At 37.5% G+C, this 20969-nt stretch overlaps 1 protein-coding gene across 1 annotated transcript; it reads left to right on the forward strand.

Moving 5' to 3' along the window:
• The first annotated feature begins 15161 nt into the window (after window positions 1-15161).
• LOC104720085 (uncharacterized) lies at window positions 15162-17373 on the forward strand. Its single transcript, XM_010438059.2, has 9 exons — window positions 15162-15258; window positions 15385-15433; window positions 15655-15740; window positions 15851-15982; window positions 16093-16206; window positions 16293-16370; window positions 16453-16595; window positions 16699-16842; window positions 16937-17373. Exons 1-9 carry the CDS (start codon window positions 15226-15228, stop codon window positions 17169-17171), a joined length of 1014 nt encoding a protein of 337 aa, XP_010436361.1. The 5' UTR covers window positions 15162-15225; the 3' UTR covers window positions 17172-17373.
• Window positions 17374-20969: the final 3596 nt, after the last annotated feature.

The raw sequence follows: 20969 nt of genomic DNA on the forward strand, positions 1-20969 counted from the left end.
GGATGAAGGTAGAAAGTTTGGCGGTAGTGTGGGAGAGCACTGTTTTTTTGGGTTATTCTTGGGGTGAAGCTAACCGGATTAGGAGCGGATAGTAGTCAATTGGAAGTGTCCAGATTTGATGTTTTTTGTGGATGTACTTGGGAACACTGTTGCTTACATTGCTATCTTAGAAAATACATTAGGTATCCATTCCATCTTGTTTTAATGGATATGGTTTTATTTTGGGTAGTCAGTAACGGATTTTTTTGGTGTACTCTATTGGATTGTAATCGAGAAGAAAGGTTAGTAACCACGTTGTTAGTTTGTTATGGTTTGATGTGAAATTGAAAGTAAAATATTCTAAGGTTAGGATTTTAGTATCCTCGCTTTAGTTTCCACGCTTTAGTATCCACATGGATTATATTATGCGGAAACACAGACATGATATAATCCATGTGGATATTAAAAATGTGGAAAATAACAAAACATAATTCATGTGGATATTTAAACGTGGATGTTTGTGTTAGTCTATCATGTCACATATGATATCCACGTCATGTGACATGATAGACTAACCATGGATGTTTGTGTTAACTTTGATATACTACAGATTTTTTTGGTTTACTCTATTGGATTGTAATCGAGAAGAAAAGTTAGTAACCACGTTGTTAGTTTGTTATGGTTTGATGTGAAATTGAAAGTAAATTATTTTGAGGTTAGGATTTTAGTATCCTCGCTTTAGTTTCCACGCTTTAGTATCGACATGGATTATATTATGCGGAAACACAAACATGATATAATCCATGTGGATATTAAAAATGTGAAAAATAACAGAACATAATTCATGTGGATATTTAAACGTAGATGTTTGTGTTAGTCTATCATGTCACATATGATATCCACGTCATGTGACATGATAGACTAACCATGGATGTTTGTGTTAACTTTGATATACTACAGATTTTTTTGGTTTACTCTATTGGATTGTAATCGAGAAGAAAGGTTAGTAACCACGTTGTTAGTTTGTTATGGTTTGATGTGAAATTGAAAGTAAAATATTTTGAGGTTAGGATTTTAGTATCCACGCTTTAGTATCCACATGGATTACATTATGCGGAAACACAGACATGATATAATCCATGTGGATATTAAAAATGTGGAGAATAACAGAACATAATTCATGTGGATAATTAAACGTGGATGTTTGTGTTAGTCTATCATGTCACATATTATATCCACGTCATGTGACATGATAGACTAACCACGGATGTTTGTGGTAACTTTGATATACTACGGATATTTTTGGTGTACTCTATTGGATTGTAATCGAGAAGAAAGGTTAGTAACCACATTGTTAGTTTGTTATGGTTTGATGTGAAATTGAAAGTAAAATATTCTGAGATTAGGATTTTAGTATCACGTGGTAGTATCCACATGGATTATATTATGCGGAAACACAGACGTGATATAATCCATGTGGATATTAAAAATGTGGAGAATAACAGAACATAATTCATGTGGATATTTAAACGTGGATGTTTATGTTAGTCTATCATGTCACATATTATATCCACGTAGATAGCCGCGGGTGCATATTATATAGATCAAAATAGTGATGTTAATGTATCCATATGGATTTTATTAATGTGGATACTGTCATTTGCATGATAGTTGGGTGTACATGATAGTTGGGTGTCATTTACTTTAATCTGTCATTCAGGTTTATGTTAAGATACATACTGTAAGGGTTATCCGAACCAAAAAATTAGATTATTTAATATTTGTATCCATAACCCAACCAATAGCAAGTGGGATTGAAGTAGAAACGTTGTCGTCGTTTAAAACACTATAAATGAGTCGGAAACGTTGTATCGTTTCGATCCCCGATAATTCATTGTATCGATTGAATCTGTCTATATGCATTCAATTGTCTCATTCTCCTTATGTGCCTGTTCGATCATGACCCCTATAAAATTCCTCTCATTGTCGACCGAAACTATTGTGTTTCCTTCAATCAACAATATCATTTCAAAAGTGCAGCAATGGCCGGAGAGGGTTCAAGTGGACGTCCTAAACGCTTTGCAGAGGAGCCAACCGCAGGAGCCAGTTCGAGTAAATTCCCCAAAAGGAATGATGATTTCGAATGGGAAGGGGAGGTTCTGGAGGCCATGCGAGCCGCGCTAACTAAGACACGAAAGGTGACCGAGGCGGAGACTAGGGATCACTACATGGCAATAATTCATATGATGGAGGATCATTTTAAGAAAAAGGAAGAGAAAGCAGCCCTCCTTCATCAAGTGGAAACCATCGATGCAAAAATCCATCAACTTAATGAAATCATGTCTCTGAAAATTGAAGATTTGGTGGGAGAGTTGCAGAGTCTTGAGGAGTTGCGAGAAGTGGCGGACGCCGATTACGCAGGGTGTTGGGTTCCTCCTCCAATCGATTGGTCAAAAGTTGAACCTTAATTGAAGATTTATTAGATTTATTTTATGTTTTTAAATTGTTTTTTTATTTTCGTACTCTGTAAACTACGTTCTTTCTCACAACATCCGCACTATTTCTAACATTGTTCTACGTTTTTAATTTATCTATATTCCATTTTATTCTCAATCCTTAAAGTCATGGTGAAGTTTACGGTTTGGATACTATAAGATACGTATACATGTGGACACGTTTAATTGAAAACTCTTAGAAACGTATCCATGTGGACACGTATATATGTTAATTAGGTCTATCCACAACAGATGCAAATTATTTGGATATCTTTACACAAGTAATTAAAATGTGGATATCCATGTGGATATTAAAATGTGGATAACAATAAAGAATAATCCATGTGGATATTGAAACGTTTATGTATTTGTTAGTTATCGAAAAAGCGAAGGTGCCTTCTATTTGGATACCGGGTCAACAATTCGATATTTTAACATCAATAATGATAGAAGAGAATTATTTGAAAGTAACTACAGTTGTCAGATTAGGGAAGTTGCAAAATTGGACGCTTAGAGGTGGAAAGGATGAGGACATGCCGGTTCATTTGTGAATTGATGCGTGCTAGTGGTTGGTCGTGCACAACGGGGGCATCTACGACGTTTATCTCTGAACTTCCTCTGCAGATCTCCATAAGCAAGTCCCTTGTTATTAGTCGCCCACATTGCGTATGGATTGGCGGTTTGTAGACATTTAGAAAAGAAGCAGTAGTATTTTGAGTGTCGCATTGACCACCACAAAAGATCTTTCGACTTGTCTAGGCGGACTGTAGAGAGACATTCCTGGGAATAAACAGCTTCCAAACCTTGTTTTCCAGAGAGTAGCAAGTTCTTCAAGGCCTCCACACCATCTTCACCCAGAATTGAAGCTACTTTGGCTAGTAAGTCTGTGGGCATGTGAAAGTCTGAATTGGATTCGACCTGGGAGTTTTGTTTAGCTAAATAAGTGTTTCTCATTGTTAGTGGATAAATAAGGATGAAATGAAGTGAAACGAAACTTACGTTAAGATAAAGCTCATGACGCTCAAGATTGGCCATCAGCAGAAGTAAATGTTTTGCTTCTTTAGTCGTGGTAGGGGGCGTAAACAGGTTGAAAATCTTTATATAGAGGTAGAGTAATTTTTAGGGTTACTTAAGACTTGTTGATTGTATCCACATAGCCTATAACCACATGGTCACCTGTCAACCCCATGTGGTCTGTCGTTTTGGAGATATGGATTGTATACATGAACCGTAGTACGCTAATGTTTTTAGGCAGTTTACTAGTAGGTCTTCAATCAATTTAGATAATATAGTGTAGTTCCTTTGTTAATTACTATCCACGTATTTATTAGCTACAGGTACCTAATATAATGAATGTATCGAACACATGGATGGTTTGATGTGGATTTAGATGATTAGGCAAGTATATAGGGAACCATGGAAAATATATCCATGTGGTTAATATAAGGTGGATAATTAAGTTTTTTTTGTCTAAAAACGTACTACCATAAAAATTGTAAAATGTAATGTCGCCCTAATGTACATCGACGACGTTTTTTTAGTAGGAAGTAGTTTAAGTAATCATTATCCATGTGGATTCGTTTGAATGAGGAGAATCAGCTTTATAAGGAGCACGTAAGGTCTCGCAAACAGAACACAAAGAAAAGGAGAACATGGATCCAACATACTACACCGCCGACGAGGCTGCTAAACGTTTGATTAGCCGTAGACATTACCCTGGCCCTGTCGGTGCTTTGACAAGGATATGTGACCGAAAAAATGAAGAGGAGTCAATCAGCGCTGCTATTGAGCAACTAAAGTTACAGGTTCGTTTTCTTACATATACTGTTTCAGAGCTCTGAATCAATATGTTATGTGAGCCCCTTTTCTTTGGATTTTTTTGTAGTTACCTCCGCGAAGAGATCTTCACATCCCAGCCCCTATACTTGCCAAAATCGTGAGTTTGGTATCTGAAGATGGCCCGATGGCGCTGAAAAACTGGATACTTGCTGGTCGCGAGGGAATAGTAGCTGTTTTTTCCCCAGAGACGCTTTCATCGGTAAAGTTGAACCGAGATCCATTGTTTGTGACATGGTCAAGGCCTTCGCATGTCTTCTATGGTTTCTTTGTAAGGTGTCTAAACCAGAATAATCCGTATGCTTTGTATGTGAGAAGCTTGTTCTTAGCGTTTCAATGTCTTCAATTGAATGAGGCAATTGAATTAGTCGGTACGGTGAAGAGTCTGTACCCAGTGGCAGAACTATTGTGGATAATGTTGAGCAGCTTCGCTGGCATTCTAAATATGGATGTGTAATGGAAGTTTAAGAAGAAGTATGGATTTACTGAAGCAGGCAAACTCGCGGACTCTTTGATGTACCACATCTACTTTATCGGACCTCAAAGAAAAAGCACATACCAGAGTGTTTTGAAGATTTCCCATAGTGTTTGTGGGAACACAAAGCTCTTAATGAAGCGAACGGGGAGAGATGCATGGAGTGTATCTACTTTTACCTAGCTAAAGATATTGTGTATTTATCCTAAGTTATTGTAATCTGGGTGAATTTCTGTGGCTACTTTAACTAAACTCATTTTATTGATGATAAATCTAGAACTTTGGTTGCAAATTTACGAATAGAGGTGATCAAATGCATACTTTTCTATGTATTAGTAAGTGTTAAAGTTTTGTTTATCAGGTGTGTACACATTTGAATGTGATTGGAAGGACAATTGAACATAAATAAAGAAGATAACTTACACATAGTCCGTGGATTACTATTTTGTGGATACAAATAGCATTAATCATTTTATTAAGTCTGCGCGTTGTTGCTATCCACGTTGTTGTTATTTGGTTATTGCTATCCACGTGGTAGTTATTTTTTGTACATGAACATCGATATTCAGTGCATCGTTTTGATATTTCCTTATACCGTTTCGAATTCCTAGGTGTCGTTCCAATATCTGGAGGTTACTAGTGTCATTGAAACGTTGGCTAACTAGATATTGCTATCCACGTGGTTGTTATTTTGTGTACATGAACATCGATATTCAGTGCATCGTTTCGATATCACCTTATACCGTTTTGAATTCGTAGGTGTCTTTCCGATATCTGGAGGTTATTTGTGTCATTGAAACGTTGGCTCCTCTTGTCTTTTGGTTCTCTGAATAAGTTCCCTTCTCCCTCTTAAAGCGGTGAAACGTTCCCTTCTCTTCAATCATTTCAACTATAAATAAACTCTCAGATCCATCGATTTCTTCCATTAGAGAGTCGAGCTATGGCGGGAGAGAGTTCAAGGAAACGTTCAAAACCAATGTCAGAGTGGGAAGACGAAGCAACACGCCCGTTGACCGTTGCCGGGGAGAGTTCCAGCAAACGCCCAGTACGGGAAGCTGACTTCGAGTGGGAGGAGGAAGCTCTTCTGGCCGTTAGCGAAGCCTTCAGTCAGACAAGAGCCGTGGCTGAGGCGGAGGCGGCTGAGCGCTTCAAAGATATTCTTCATATGATTAAAGATCATATGAAGAAGAAGGAAGAGTGTACCGCCCTGAAGCATCAAGTCGATTTAATTGACGCCAAACTCTCCCAACTGAATGAAATAGTGGCACAACAACTTGTGCACTTGGAGGCAGAGCACAAGAAGTTAGAAGTGATGAGAGTTGTTGCGGACCACGACGCAAAGCAGTGTGGTGTTCCTACTCCGATTGATTGGTCAGAAATTGCTGTTCGTCTCAACGCAGATTGATAGAAGGGATTTCACGTCTAAGAAGCTTCTTAAGTAGGGTTTGCTGTTTTTTTTTTTGGTAAAAGATTAAGATTAGGGTTTGTTGTTTTGTACCACATTTTGCTATGAAATTTATATTTTGCTACGGGTAAGACTTGTTGTCTGCATTTACTAAGTATTGCTAAACCTATTATGCTGTTGTTTCCAACCTTTTTTTTTTTGGGTGAAAGTTGTTTGGAACTATTAATCTTAACAGTTTGTGGAATATTGTGTCAAGGAAGTAAACTCAACGACGTATGATCTTTGTAATTGTAATCCACATATTTAGTATCCAAGTGGACAGATAGCCATTTCTTATCTAGCCGACGGATAATGTACAAAACTACAAAGCAACCTTTGCCTGCAATTAACCCGTTAATATAGCCACCTACAATTACCCCGTGGATCGAAACCTTTGTCTTTTTAGGAAATGTATGTAGAGGTAGAGATAACCTGCAGTAGCTTGTGGATAGGTTTGCTGTGGATATGTGTGTAGATACTCTTGTTTGAGTCGAGTTAAAGTGGACATCATTAGATTGTCGGCTGAATTAAGAAAATTCAAATGCTAAAAGTAGAATTCATATTAGAGTAGCAAATCTTAAGCAGATCTTATAGGACAGGAGTTTGAGCGGATTTAAAAGCAACATACAAACATTATATCTAAGACAGAAGCAGTATATCTCCCGATAGATAGTAGAAGATACCGTCGATACACCTTTCCCCATTGAATTCCCCGAACGCTGCGTGTTTATTACCGCAACTTGGCACATCTTCAAAGCGCCAAGTATTAGAATAAGTCCCCCATCGCTTCCGCATGCTAAAGATGTGGTACATTAGAGAGTCAGCCATCCTATCAACATCACCAAAACGATACTTTTTTTTGTAGTTCCAGTAACAATCCGAATCCAACGTCCCTTCGTAGCTCTTCAACATATCCACAACAACTCAGCAACTGGGTACACATGTTTAATGGTACTCACCAAAGAGACAGCCTCTTTTAGATCACAACATTGGAAGGCTAAGAATAAACTTTTCACATACAAAGCGTAAGGATTTTTAGCGTATAAACACCACCCAAAAAAATCATAGTACACAGAATCCGGTCTTGACCACTTAACGAATTTGGAATGGCGATCCAACCTAACCGATGAAAGTGTGTCCAACGAGTGAACTGCTACTCTACCTGCACGCCCTGCGACAAGCCAGTTCCTGAAATGTTTGATGCCATCCTGAGCTACGCAGCTGACAATTTTCGCCAGAATTGGTGCTGGGAAGTGTAGATCTTTACGTGTTGGAATCTGTAATAGCGACAAGTATAAATATTAAATTTACCAGTGCTTAAAAATCTATCTGGATTCGTACTGTAAAAAGAATGAAACAAACCTCAGGATTCAGGCGAACAAGAGGTTGGGTGGTTGGTTCTTCCGCTGGTTGGCGTTCAGTCACCGGTGTCAATGCACTGTGCGGACGAGGGAAATGTCTTTTAGGTAAAATTCGGCCATGTCCGCATTTTCCCTGAGAGCAGTTTTCACAGACGATTTTGTACGTCGGAATCATTTTCAGCTATCTCATAACAGAGAGATACTCTGGTTATATAGAATCAGTAAACGAAAACACTAACACGTAGCCCTAAATAGTAACTGCAAAAACCTAACCACGCGGACGTATCCAGGGGGAACTTTATTTCTAAGCATCTTAGTGGATAGTAGATAATGTTCAATTCTGCATGATTAGGAAGAAACAACCTTAATATCAAACAATGGGCTAAGTAAAGAAATCCACGTGGACAGTATATTGTGGTCATAAAAGTTCTTATCGATTATTTGTTACAAGAGTAATGGTTGTGGGGAAATTATTGCAGTTGGTGTAGACATCTTTAAAAGCTGAGCCAACAGACGGAGTAGTCTACGGAAGAGAACAGTGAGCCTAAGGTTGTAGGCGCAAAAATTTTACATCACGACAGTGCTTTTGAAGGAGCATTTAATGTGTAACAGAGCAAACAGTAAGGAGAGAGAGGGAATACTGATTACACGTTTAAAGTTCTGACAAATCTTTAAAAAATGGTGTACGGAAAGGATTTATCCAGCAGAAAACCCCAGTACTCGGAACGCTCTATCCACATGGTTTTAACCACACAGAGTTTGAAAAGTTACAAGAACAAAGTTCATATCCATGTGGACGATATAGTGTGTGCCAAAAAATATTGTTTAAAGTGGTGCCCAAATTAAATTCAGCTGGTGTACACATCTTTAAAATCAGACCTACCTAAAGTTCTGACTTTGTTTAAAGCTTATGAACCTCCGTAGGCGACACGAACTTTGTGGAAGCAAAATTATTTGTTGTTGGTCATGGCAAATACACAGCGTTATGTGGAATCTGTTATAGTAAGTTCCGTTTTATTTCTTGGGGAATAACATTCATCTTACTAATTAACTTTGATATACGCCACATTAAATCTGTTCAGGTTGCTTCCAAAAACGAGTTTCACATGCCACCCGAGCTGCTTGCCAAAGTTGCTGTTTTTTTGGCTGAAGATGGTGTGGACGCGTTGAAGAACTTGTTAATTACTGGTAAACAAGGTTTGAATGCTGTATACTCCAAGGAATGTCTTGCAACCGTGCGACTCGACAAGTCCGAAGATCTCGTGTTGTGGTCAAATTTACACTCGAAATACTATTTCTTCTTTTCCAAATGTCTTGAAAACGGTAATCCGTATGCAATGTGGGCGAATAATAACAAGGGACTTGCTTTCGGACATTTCGTCCGAGGTTGTTATAGTGCTCAAAACTGCTCTCTCTCATATGTGGATGGCGGATCAAGTGATGTACCTTCAGTAATGGTGGATCATAAATTATCACCACCGAAGACAAAGTGTAAAGTGGGTCGTCCTAGATGTCCCCGTTGTGGAGGAGCGAAGACTCCTAAGAATCATTTGTCAGAATGTTCTCATCATTTCCACCTCTAGGTGACAGAAACAGATTCTTATGTTTTACGTTAAGGTTGTAATATGGTTGGTGGCTGTGGACTGTTATGAGATGTTATTGTGGTCTGGAAATGTAATCAATCCCATATTTTTTTCTCTAATTTTTTTTAGTGGATTCTGTGTTTATTTGTTTTATGATCTTCTCGACAAGTTATTTCTAAAATGTTGGCCATCTGATGAGTGTAGAATAGGGTAACGGGGGCTAATTGTACGTGTCCACATAGATATGTATGTAACTGCATCCAAATATATATGTCCACATGGACGGTTGACATGTACGTGTATCCATTTGGTGCTTGCTTAATAGGGACGGAAAACAATGTTATAAATTGTTTGGATGTGGTGAGAAAAAACGAGTACATAAAGACATGACATAACACTACTCATCGTTGAATTTCACTTTCATCTTCAACCAATCAATTGGAGGAGGAACCAATTCTCGCATCTCCTCAAGCCTCTGCAGTTCTCCAACCAAATCTTCAACTTCCTGACACAAAATTTCATTGAGTTGGGAGTTTTTTAGGGTTTTAGGGTTATTTCCACACAATGTTTTAGGGTTTACTGTTAAGGGTTCATGGGGTAGGGTTAAGGTTTAGGGGTTAGGGTTTAGTGTTTAGGGTTTAGGGTTTAGGGTTTAGAGGGTGTTGGGTCAAGGGTGTTGGTTTGAGGGTTTAGGGTTTAGAGGGTGTTGGTTTAGGGTTTAGGGTTTAGGGTTTAAAGGGTGTCGGGTCTAGGGTGTTGGTTTGAGGGTATAGAGTTTAGGGTTTAGGGTTTAGGCTGATTCCTTCCATTTTGTTAAATCTACACTCTGGAATCAACAAACTGGGGGAGCTGATTGTAGTGGTTTATGTAAAAAATGTATTTTCAGGTTTACCACAACAACATGTATTTTTCGGTGTAAATTAAGTTTGAGTGAAAACTGCTAACTAGTTAAGTAGTGAGAGATATCCACCGATGTCTGACCACGTGGATATACGTGGCTATATGATATGGTTATGGGTGTATGTTATGGATTAATACTAAGCCGCAAATAGATAGTGTACATGAGCTGAGCAATCGTACTTGTCATGTGGTCAGACATCGGTGGATACCAGGGATAACTGTGAGGGGTTATTGTAGGTAACATGTCCATTTGGATACCGGGGATAACTGTGAGGGGTTATTGTAGGTAACGATATCCTAACGTAGATAGGCATACGGATAGAGAAGTTCAAGGATACAGGTCGCTAAAAGTACGGCATGATACAAACATACATAGAGAAACCTAACAGAGGGTGCGAATAAAAGTTTTAAAACTAGTTGGAGTAGATGGGTGCGACATATTCCTTATAGATGTCCAACGCGTATTGTGACCTGATATCATTGACGATTTGGTCGGTGATCTGAGACATGAGTTCTGGACCAAACCCAGTTGCGACGATCTCTAGCAACTTCATGGCAAGGGGACCACAATCACCACATCTCTCATTGACGTAAATATCCTGGACCCTCGACCAAGTGAATGGAGTGCAGCCATGATCTTGAGTTGGAGGCGGTGTGCAAAGTTTTGAAATAAGGTATGGCAGCTGCTATGTGAACGGGGCTATATAGGTGGCAACCTTAGCGTCGTCGTATAGACTGACATTAGGATCAAGGATTTCTATGCTCCAATTGGAGAGGTTAATGACTAAGCCAACCCAGTGAGAATTATCCCAAATCATCGGAATATATATCGTGTTCCAATCCACAAACCACTCTGAAGGAGAACCATAGGTTTTACGTTTTAGCTTATTGTCCCACTTGACTCTGGCCTTCACTTTTGCTTGACAGAAGGAAGGATACTTCCCTTGTAAGTAGTTCCCAAGCCAGGGTGAGAGGAAGAGAGAGCGTTCAATGAGTAGGAACTTTTGCAGCTTTTTTTGTAGAAAATCCACTAAAACCTCCATATGTTGTGAGAAGAGGGTGAAAATAATGTGTAAGTATAGATTAACTGAAAACGAGTTCAGATTTTGGTAGATAGGAAATACTTACCAATGTACTAACCCAATTCTGAGGCTTTGCTAACTGTTTGAAAAACAAGTTGTCAATTGGGTATCCACATTTTGTTATGTGTATCCTGGAGGTTTTGAAAATGGTATCCACGGTTAGCTCATTGGTCTGATATTGTTAGAATAAAAAACGGCATAGGGTGTGTAGAAAGTTACGTGTTTGGACATGATTTCAGAGATTTTTTCATGAGGAATGCTAAATCTTTGTCGACAATGAGTAGAAGGTCAGGCAGTTGGGACGGTGAAAGTGTAGGAATCCGCAAAACAGCCGGGAGAAGGGTCTCTTCTGGTCCCGAGAGAACACACTTTTGTGTAGGTTTGGCTGGCGAAGAATCACTGACATCAAGAGGGTCTGTGGGCGTAGCATTGCTCTGTGGGTGATGAAAATTTCATTTTCAGCAAACTATTAGGCAGCAAAAAACTAGGCAGGGATTCGATGAAAAGTAGAGAAGGATGGAATACCTCGGTGGCTTCGCTGTCGGATTCGTTAGGTTGTATGGGGGACTCACGGCCATCATCCTAATAAAGCAAGTTGGGGTCCCAATTAAATAACTATGAGGTAAAATTGTGAAAGTTAACAAATTGATTTTGAAGTAGTATTTGTCTGCAGTACCTCATCGGCACAAGCTCTGTTAATGTCAACATTGGTGTCCTGCAAGAAAAAGGCAACGAATTGGTGATGCATATCCATGTGGATACATTAAAGTTGTGATTAAACAACTAGCCTAAGTGAGGTGTCCATGTGGATAGGATATTTATGATAGGAAATATTAATAAATGGAATTGCTTACCTCAATTAACGTTAGGGGAGTGGCTTCCAACACATTATCAGCGTCAATTTTCTGCGTGAAGGTTAGCAAGTGTTTGAGTAGTGAGATATAGTTGAGGATAGAGACTTACTCGGAAAGTATATTAATTTAGTGAAAAGATACCTCAATACTGTCAGAAAGTGTACCGTCAAGGACAGGACTAGGAGCAGGCAATTCAGGATTGACATTAGAGTTCCCAATAAATCCCTGTAACAAGCTGGTGTAAGGTTGTAGGGGTTGTGGAGATGCATTAGCAGCGGAGTTAACTCCTTTTTGATCAATATCTGTCGCAGCCTGTATATTGAAAATGTATCCACATGGACAATGTAAGTTTTGGAAATTGGGGTAAATGTTGATATTGTAAATGTATCCACATGGACAGTGTAAGTTTGTAAACTGGGGTAAATGTTGAAAAAGTAAAGATATGGGATATGTACCGATTGGTCATTCAAGGGAATAGGTTTGGTGACGGTGTCATATACCAGGGATTGCTGTTTTCCAAAAAGTAGTTTAGGTAACAAAAAGGAAGCTACTCGAAGTTTGATATAAAAGGTACAAGTGTGACTAACCTTAGTCTCGGTGTCATAAATGGGATTGAGGCTAGAGTTCGGACATCCTGAATCATCCTGAATCACATCTTTCATATGGGACAAGCAGTTTCCAACGGAATGTTCCTGTATAATTTGACTAAGATGAATACCAATGCATTCAGACTAGCTCCAAGATGATGGAAAACAACAACATACCGTTGTCCCAAACGGGTGAACATATTGTTCCCAGTCGTGTTGGTTAAGAAGGATATCGTCAGGAGACGTTATTGCTTTGGTCGGAGATTGTTGAGGAGTTAGGGGTGACGTCCCGACCGTAACATTCTCTGCTGCGTTCTCCGGCAGGTAAACTCATCGACTGCGACATGGGCCAGTGGTGATTCCTTGACAGTAGAGGGAGAGACGGATGCTGGCCTCCTAATGGCGCACCTTAGCGGTAGTCTTAACCGCCTACGGGATCGAAGGGAGTGAATCTGCTGCTGTAGTTTCCTGTTCTCAGATTGCAGCTTTTTAAACTTACTATCTGCCGCATCCCTAATAGAATTAAGTTCTTTCTTTACAGCAGCTTTGAAATCAGTGAAACAATTTTCCTCAGTATTGGAGAAGATAACACGGGGCCTCTTAGAACTCGAGCATTTGGACTTGGGAGAAGGTTGATTGACGCGAAGTTTGGCAGAAATCTCTTTCCGCCTAGGAATAATGTGCTTCCTGTGAAGTCCTTTGCCCTTCTTATCTGGTAAAGTTATTAAAGGCAAAGAACAATCACCCCCTGGCCATTCCTTTTTGGTGAAGATATGTCCTGCCTGAATGAGACTTTCCATATAAGCAATCCTTTTGTCTTTAATCTCATCGTCCCACTCTCCCCAACCAGATTCAACAATCCCTTCGTGTTGGACAGCTTCCAAAAATGGAGAAACTAATAGCTGTGGTTGTGATAGACAAAATCTCATAATGTGTGTATCCACGTGGATAATGTAATCCAAGTTAATGATGTGTATATAAGACAACTTACATCTGGATAATGCTCAACACTTATGACGTCTGTCAAAGGTAAATTATTCTTTGGTAGGCCAACTGAACACCATTCCAGGAAAGTGCGGCTGTCACCAGCACCTGGTACCTTGTCTCGTAATCCAGAAATGTTACGATATGCGAGCAGTTGAAGCGCAAGACGGAAGCCATGCAAATGGAAGGACTTCTGTTGTAACTTCTCCGTGAAACTCTTCACGGAGTCCGTTGGTTGAACCTTGCCCTGCCGTTTAAGTCTTTTAGCCACTGGTATGGATTGCGGTTTGAGATCAGGTCTCATAGTGGAAATAGTCTTCAAGAAGGATTCTCTGCCCCAAGGAAATGCTAGGAACGAGTCGATGTCTTCAAGCATCTCAACATGCTTCAAAGTTGGTCGGCTCGTTTGGCTGGAGGCAATGAGTACACCATTGACTATGAGTAGCAACGCTAGATGAAGCTTCCGATCCAAATCCTTGATAGTAGGGTCTTCAAAAATAGTGGACACATCACCCAGGGTCGCCTTGCGATCTCTCCCAATCAACATGTCCTAGTAACATTCATCAGGAGGTTCGGAGCAGGGTCGTCTTTGGGGTCGTAATCTTCTGGAAATTTGTCACATTGAAGGCCAGTTACAACACCAAATTCAACTAAAGAAAACCTCAAAGGGTATCCACCGAATACAGTCCACAACTCGTATTTTTTTTTGGACAGAACCTGCCTACATAGCAAAGCGTGGAGTAATTTGCAGGAGATAGGAGACTCACCAATACGAAGCCGGAATAGAGAACCCAGGCTTAAGCTAAGAATCGTATCAAATTGGGGAGTGCTTTTGAGAACATTGTGGACTGTCGTCAGGATATCAGGTCGTGAGTAAACATTCAACCTAGCGTCGGGGAAACGGTCAGTTGCAAACAGACGGAGAGGGAACCGATCATCCCAATATTCAGATTTTTCTCCAGAAGTATCACCAACAGTTGTAGATGACGGTTCATCGGTCGAACATTTGGAGATGCGACGACGGGGCTCTGCCATGTCCGAAGGCGGTTACCGGCGGCAAGTTAATCGGAAAACGGAACAAATGGAGCTAGTGGAACAAACGGAACAAATTAAGGAGTGGTAGGAACCAAGGGATTCGAAATTCGTGAAATGCAAAATTAGGGTTGAAGAGAATTGGGGATGTCGGGTTTGGAGGGATTTGGGGTTTTGTGTTTTTTACGGTTGTAAAAAATAAATGTACTGATTGGAAAAAAAATTGAGATCGGTAAGAAAGTGAGATCGGTAAGTAAAAATAAATTGACTGAAAAGAGTTTTGAGGGGTAAGATGTAATTTTACAGGTAGAAAGTATAGAGAGAGTGGAAAGTGGGTGTGGGTGGTATTTGTTTGTGAGAAAGTGGGTGTGGGTGTTATATTCCCTTTATTTATTTAAACATTAAAATAAAATACAATTTTAGACCTAAAATGTATGTTAAAGACGTAAAATACAATTATGTAACTCTTCGTCAAGTTTCAAAAATTATAATAAAATAAAACTCAATTTTAAAAGTGAGAAAATATCTTAATTGAGGTGCTGTAGGGTTTTTGCTTCTCTCTCTCGAAAACGTAAAGGTCTCTTTGAGCTTTTCTCCTTACTTATCATTCTCCATGGGCAAGTCTAGCAAGAAATATACCACCAAAGTAATTAATTTGTTACCCACGATATGACTTTCTTCTTTGTTGTTCTTCCTACTCAGTTTTTAAGCTGTGGTTTATTCGCAAAGCTAAACTGGAATTTGTTTTGGTTTAATTTATTCAAATTTTCAGGTTGAAGCAGATCCTGCTATAATCAAGACCACGAAGCCGTTGAAGAAAGGTAAGAAAATTAGGTTTCTTTTATGTTGCTCTCTCTTTACTACTATATGAGTGAATATATGACTTGTGCAGTTTTGCTCCTATGGCTGAGGAAATAAGTTATTTAATTACTTACATATATGATATGTGTTCTTGTGTTTTTGGGTATATGTGGTTATAGGGGGGAAAATAATAATGATTTGTGAATATTGGTTCTTTTTTGTTTGCTGGTGTTCTTTTAAGGTAAGAGAGAGGCAGAAGATGATTTGGAGACCAAAGTAAAACTGAAGAAGCAAAAGAAAAATCAAAAGAAAGAATCTGAGAACAAGGTTAAATATTCGGAGGAATCCTAATGTTCTTGAGAGAGTACTGATTAAATTCAGTCTTTCTCAGTTATTTATTCTCTTACATACTGTTTTAATGGCTAGTTATGTACCAGGAGACAATGGACTTTCTTCAGCTGATGGAAGCAAAGATGGATTTGTTAATTACAAAAGTGGATTTGTTGACCTCAAAGGTGGATTCGTTGGCGACCACTGCAGATCTACAAGAGATTTTGACCTCACTGAAGGTTTTAACTTATGTGAATTCAACTTTATATAAGTTCTATATGTTGTTTATATTGTAGTATTGTTCATGTTCAATTAGTAGTTATGCATACTTTCCTAACATTAATTTCAGGAAGTTGTTGAAACCAATGGTTCTTTGACGGCGAAAGCAGAGAGCAGTTCGTCTGAGGATGAATCAGAAGATGATTCTCAGGATGACAAGGTGATACTTTATACTTCTGATGAGGTACACACTCAACACGGATTTTTGTTTAAAAACAACTTAGAGCGACATTTACAAACTTAATTGTGTTTGCTAATGGAGAAAAATAGGAGCCTTCAAAGGATCCTGTTAAAGATTCTTCTTCATCTTCTGACTCATCCTCAGAAGATGATTCTCAGGATGACAAGGTGATACTTTATATCTCATTCTTGTTGTGTCTTACTTTTTTTTTTTTGATCCCTAATTTTGCATATGTCCTTTGTTTACTAGGCATCAAATGTAAACTTGCTACGACAGAAGGCAGCGCCGCCTACTAGCAAGGCTGCAAGCAGTTCATATTTAGCAGTAAAAGACTCTGATGAAGAGGCTGCTGAGAATGGCAATATAGCTGCATTCACTCCTCCACAAAGCAGGTGAATTGATTTTTCGATGTTTGCGAGATTTGTTTACGTACGCAAGATATTCTTGTGTTGATAATGTTTTCTCTTGAAAGTACTGATACTTGTGGTGTGGCAGTGTCCAAACTATTTACGTTGAAGGATTTGGCTCTTCCCTTCCGGAGGATGATATCAAGACCGCATTAAGTGAACATTTCAGTACATGTGGAGAGATCACAAGGGTTTTTGTTCCAACAAGCTTTCTAACCGGTTCTGTCAAAGGGTTTGTTACTTCCTTTTCAAGTTTGTGACAACTTATAAGTTAAAAGCTTTTAACTATATGATATAATAAGCTATGTTGTATTTTTCTTTTACAGATTTGCTTACATTGATCTAAAAGAAGACGCAAAGAAGGCGTTGGAACTTAATGGTAGTGTTATGATTGGAAAGGAACTTGTAGTTAAGAAGGCTCTAATTATGAGAGATCCCTACACTGGCCATTCTGGTAGTAATCTTGGTTCAGGCGGACGATTTGGCGGACGTTTTGGCAGTGTTGGCGGCCGATATGGTGGTGGTCGCTGTGGAGGTTTTGGCATGTGTAGACGCTGTTGACGCTTTTGTTGTGCAGGCAAATTAAGCAGACTACCACCTTCATCGACATAAAGGCCAACGACAGCTAATGTTGTTCTTCTTTGTCGGCCATTGACGACCAATTTTCCGAAGTATTTTTTCTTATTAGAGAAAAGTTATTAAACCTTTTGAGTTTGAAACTACTATACATCTTTGATCTTTCTATATAATTCATCTTTCCAAACCTTTCTTCCAACTTTAGACCCCGTTGTCTCTGCGACTCAAACCCATAAAATTATTGTCTCCAACTTTAGATTACTCTTGAATCAGTCGCTAGGCATGTTGTGGTAGGGCTGTAACCATGAGCCTAGATGATCCCAACACATGAAATCAAGCATGTAGCCCATTTAATAAGCTCTGCGTGATCGCGACTAAGTGGAGGAGATCATTATAATTGGACCAACTAGATTTTAATTCGTGGTAACCGCAGAATTTTTAAAAACTATGTTTAAAACATTTCAAATTATATTTATTTATTAATTTGTTTGTTTTATATAGTGCTTAAGATTGTATAAATGTACAGTATTTGGATTGCTAATTTTAAAACTTAACCTGCGGTATACTACAAAATAAATTAATTTTACTTAACCGTAATTTAATCAACTTAATTAAATATGTTTAATATTCTATTATCACCTTTTTAATAAAACAGAAGTACACGACTTCAAATTGGTAGACCATATAATATTAAGATAGGTTATAACTAAAATTAATTATTTGATAGGTTATATAGATTAATTATTTGATAGGTTATATAGATTTAGGATTAGCTCTTAAAAATATATTCTAAAAAATAAAATAGAATCTCCAAAGAATATTAACTAACCATATATAGGCAAAAAAATCTCAGAAATTAATCACTCTTCCGCAGATTGCAAGTGATTTCCGATTATACTAAAAAATAAAATCTTACTTTATTTTATCAGAAAATTTTGACTAAGTAACGGGTCAAAATTTTAATATTTAAATTCATTTCATATATCTCTTTTGTTGAATTGTATAGTTTTATATACTATAATAAAAAATTTAAATAATTTAATTTGGAATCTTTAGAAATAGTTTAATCTGATATTTTTAAGAATATCATAAATATATGATAGAACAAAAAGTTAAAAATTATAAACACTCTAATTTGATTGTTATAGCACGGATCAATAATACGTCACTATAATATGAAAAATTTTTCAAGAAATATGATTTCTTGCTAGAGCACGGTTAAAATTTCAAAAATATGATTTCTTAGATTAAATTTAAGTTTGGAATAATGTTGTTTGGTAGGCTTTCTCGGTCACGATGATTTTGACAATCATACGTTACATATTTGGTTCTAAAATTAGTATGTGTTATACTATAGGTTAAATCATAGAATTAACAATCAAAATACAATATATAATTTTAAATACTAAACAAATCAAATAAAATTAACAAAGAAAAATTAATTTTTTATCACACAACTTAATCCGCGTTATACCGCGGGTCAAAATCTAGATATATTAGAATATATCTTACAAAATAGATGTTATTTTCATAAGTCATATTCAATATATGATTTTATGGCATAATGTTCCATCCAAAAAAACTTTGAAAACAAATAAAATAATCACATATACGATGTTTTAAATAAAAATTACCAAATAAACAAATTGAAAGAATTTCAACCCGTGCTCTAGCACGGGTCATATTCTAGTTAATGATTCATACATGGTGTAATAGTTAATGATAATTTAAAATTTATATTAATATTAAAATAAACCGTTCCGCCATATAAGTATATAACCATGTTCGTGATACTTTTTTAACAAGTATAAATATTTATAATATTTTGAACTTTTTGAAATTTAAAATTTATTATATCTTGAATAACTAACGGTTCATCTAAAAAGGGAGACAAATAACTGAATAAAATTGATTACAAAATTATAAATTTAGTTGCTTGATATAATTAATTCTGGAGATTTTATTCTATTTCTTTAATTGCCTAACAATATAAATGGTTATGTAAATATACTCTATCATGCTTATTTAATAGAGAAAGATTTTGCTAAAGATTTTATCAAAAATTTTATTTCTTTAAATTTTATTATTCTTTTTAGAAACACTAACAAAGCTGTTTACTGCTTCTAAGCAATGTTTTGTCGGTTTTAGCTTGTTTTGGGACGAAATGGGTATAAGTGTTGTCTAAACACTTCTAATTCATCTCTAACTCTTATAATTAGTTAAATTCATTGGATTGTGACACATTTTGATACTAGAAACAGTAAGAATGGTGTTTACTGCTTCTAAACAACATTTTGCCAGTTTTAGCCTGTTTTGTCGGTTTTAGTCTGTTTTGGGACGAAATGGGTATAAATGTTGTCTAAACACTCTTTATACATCCCTAACTCTTATAATTAGTCAAATACACTAGATTGTGACAAATTTTGACCCTAGAAACACTAACCAAGCTGTTTACTGCTTCTAAGAAACGTTTTGATGCAGGAGCATAATCGTTAGGATTTTAATTAATTTAGCTTTTATTTATTAATTCTTGATTATGTCAATTTCTATTGGTTTTCCATTCTAGGTTAGGGTTTTGCTAGCTTTGTTTTACTAAATAAACAACTTTAGTTGTAACCTATCGAGGATATCTTATTATTCTTATCAATAAAGTTTTAGAGTTTATCTCTTTTATCTTTTCTGGTGGATTCCAGAACCCTTTTCTGGTGAATTGCAGAGTTTTATCCTTTGAGTTTGTCGCTTGCAAACTCGTTTTTCAAATAGGTTTAGCGCTTGCCTTACCTAGGATTTTCCGCTGCATTACGTTTTGTCGGTTTTAGCCTGTTTTGGAACAAAATGGGTATAATTAAGTGTTGTCTAAACACTCATACTCCATCTCTAACTCTTATAATTAGTCTAATGCATTGGATTGTGACATATTTTAACCCTAGAAACACTAACAAACCAATTTTTTGTCGGTTTTAGTCTGTTTTGTGACGAAATGGGTATAAGTGTTGTATAAACACTCCTAGTTTTTGGTGGTTGTTAATTTAGCTTTAGATGATTGTAAGAATTTTAAAAATAATTTTAAAATAGAAATTAACGTATTAAAGTAAAATTTTCTCTCTAACTAAAAATATTTATATATTTACTTCCAAAAATATATTTACTTACAACCAAATATTTAGATATTCTTTTAATATTTAATGTTATTGGATGATTTTTAAACCCACACATCGTGCAGGTCCTAATCTAGACATTCTATAAAGTTTTTTTGTTTTTTTTTTGTTAACTCAGAGTAATCCCCAAGCTTATGGAAGGCAGACTAATCTATGGGGAAGGTGCAGCCCACGGATAGACCATGTAATGACCCTCACCAAGAGTAGCAATCTCAAAATAAAAGATTGAGGAAAGGGGCTGGAAAAGACCTAAGAAAGGAGAAGAATGAAAATAAAGGAGAACGACCCAAAGAAGCCCGAGAAAATAATCGTGAGTCGGAGAATGGCCGAGCCAAGACCGGAGTAACCGGATGCACGACCGAGACCCTAAGACCGATCGGGAGGTAGAAGAGTTGGCCGAGAAGGTAGAGAAAATTCGTCGAAGAAATTTTTTGAGAAGGCCGAGAGAATTATCGAGGACTGGAGGAAGTTGCCGAGTACCCGAGAGAATTGTCGAGGACTCGAGGAAGTTGCCGAGTACCCGAGAGAATTATCGAGGACCCGAGGAAGATGCCGAGTACTCGAGAGAATTGTCGAGGCTCGAGGAAGTTGCCGAGTACTCGAGAGAATTGTTGAGGCTCGAGGA

This window comes from Camelina sativa, chromosome 2 (genome assembly GCF_030686135.1).
Source record: "Camelina sativa cultivar CO46 ecotype springtype chromosome 2, ASM3068613v1".
Classification (NCBI taxonomy): Eukaryota; Viridiplantae; Streptophyta; class Magnoliopsida; order Brassicales; family Brassicaceae; genus Camelina; species Camelina sativa.

Coding starts and splice junctions, on each gene's coding strand:
- LOC104720085 (XM_010438059.2), top strand. CDS start 15,226: ATGGGCAAGTCTAGCAAGAAATATACCACCAAA. Junction 15,434..15,654: donor CACGAAGCCGTTGAAGAAAG/GTAAGAAAATTA, acceptor TGTTCTTTTAAG/GTAAGAGAGAGGCAGAAGAT. Junction 16,596..16,698: donor TTCACTCCTCCACAAAGCAG/GTGAATTGATTT, acceptor GTGGTGTGGCAG/TGTCCAAACTATTTACGTTG.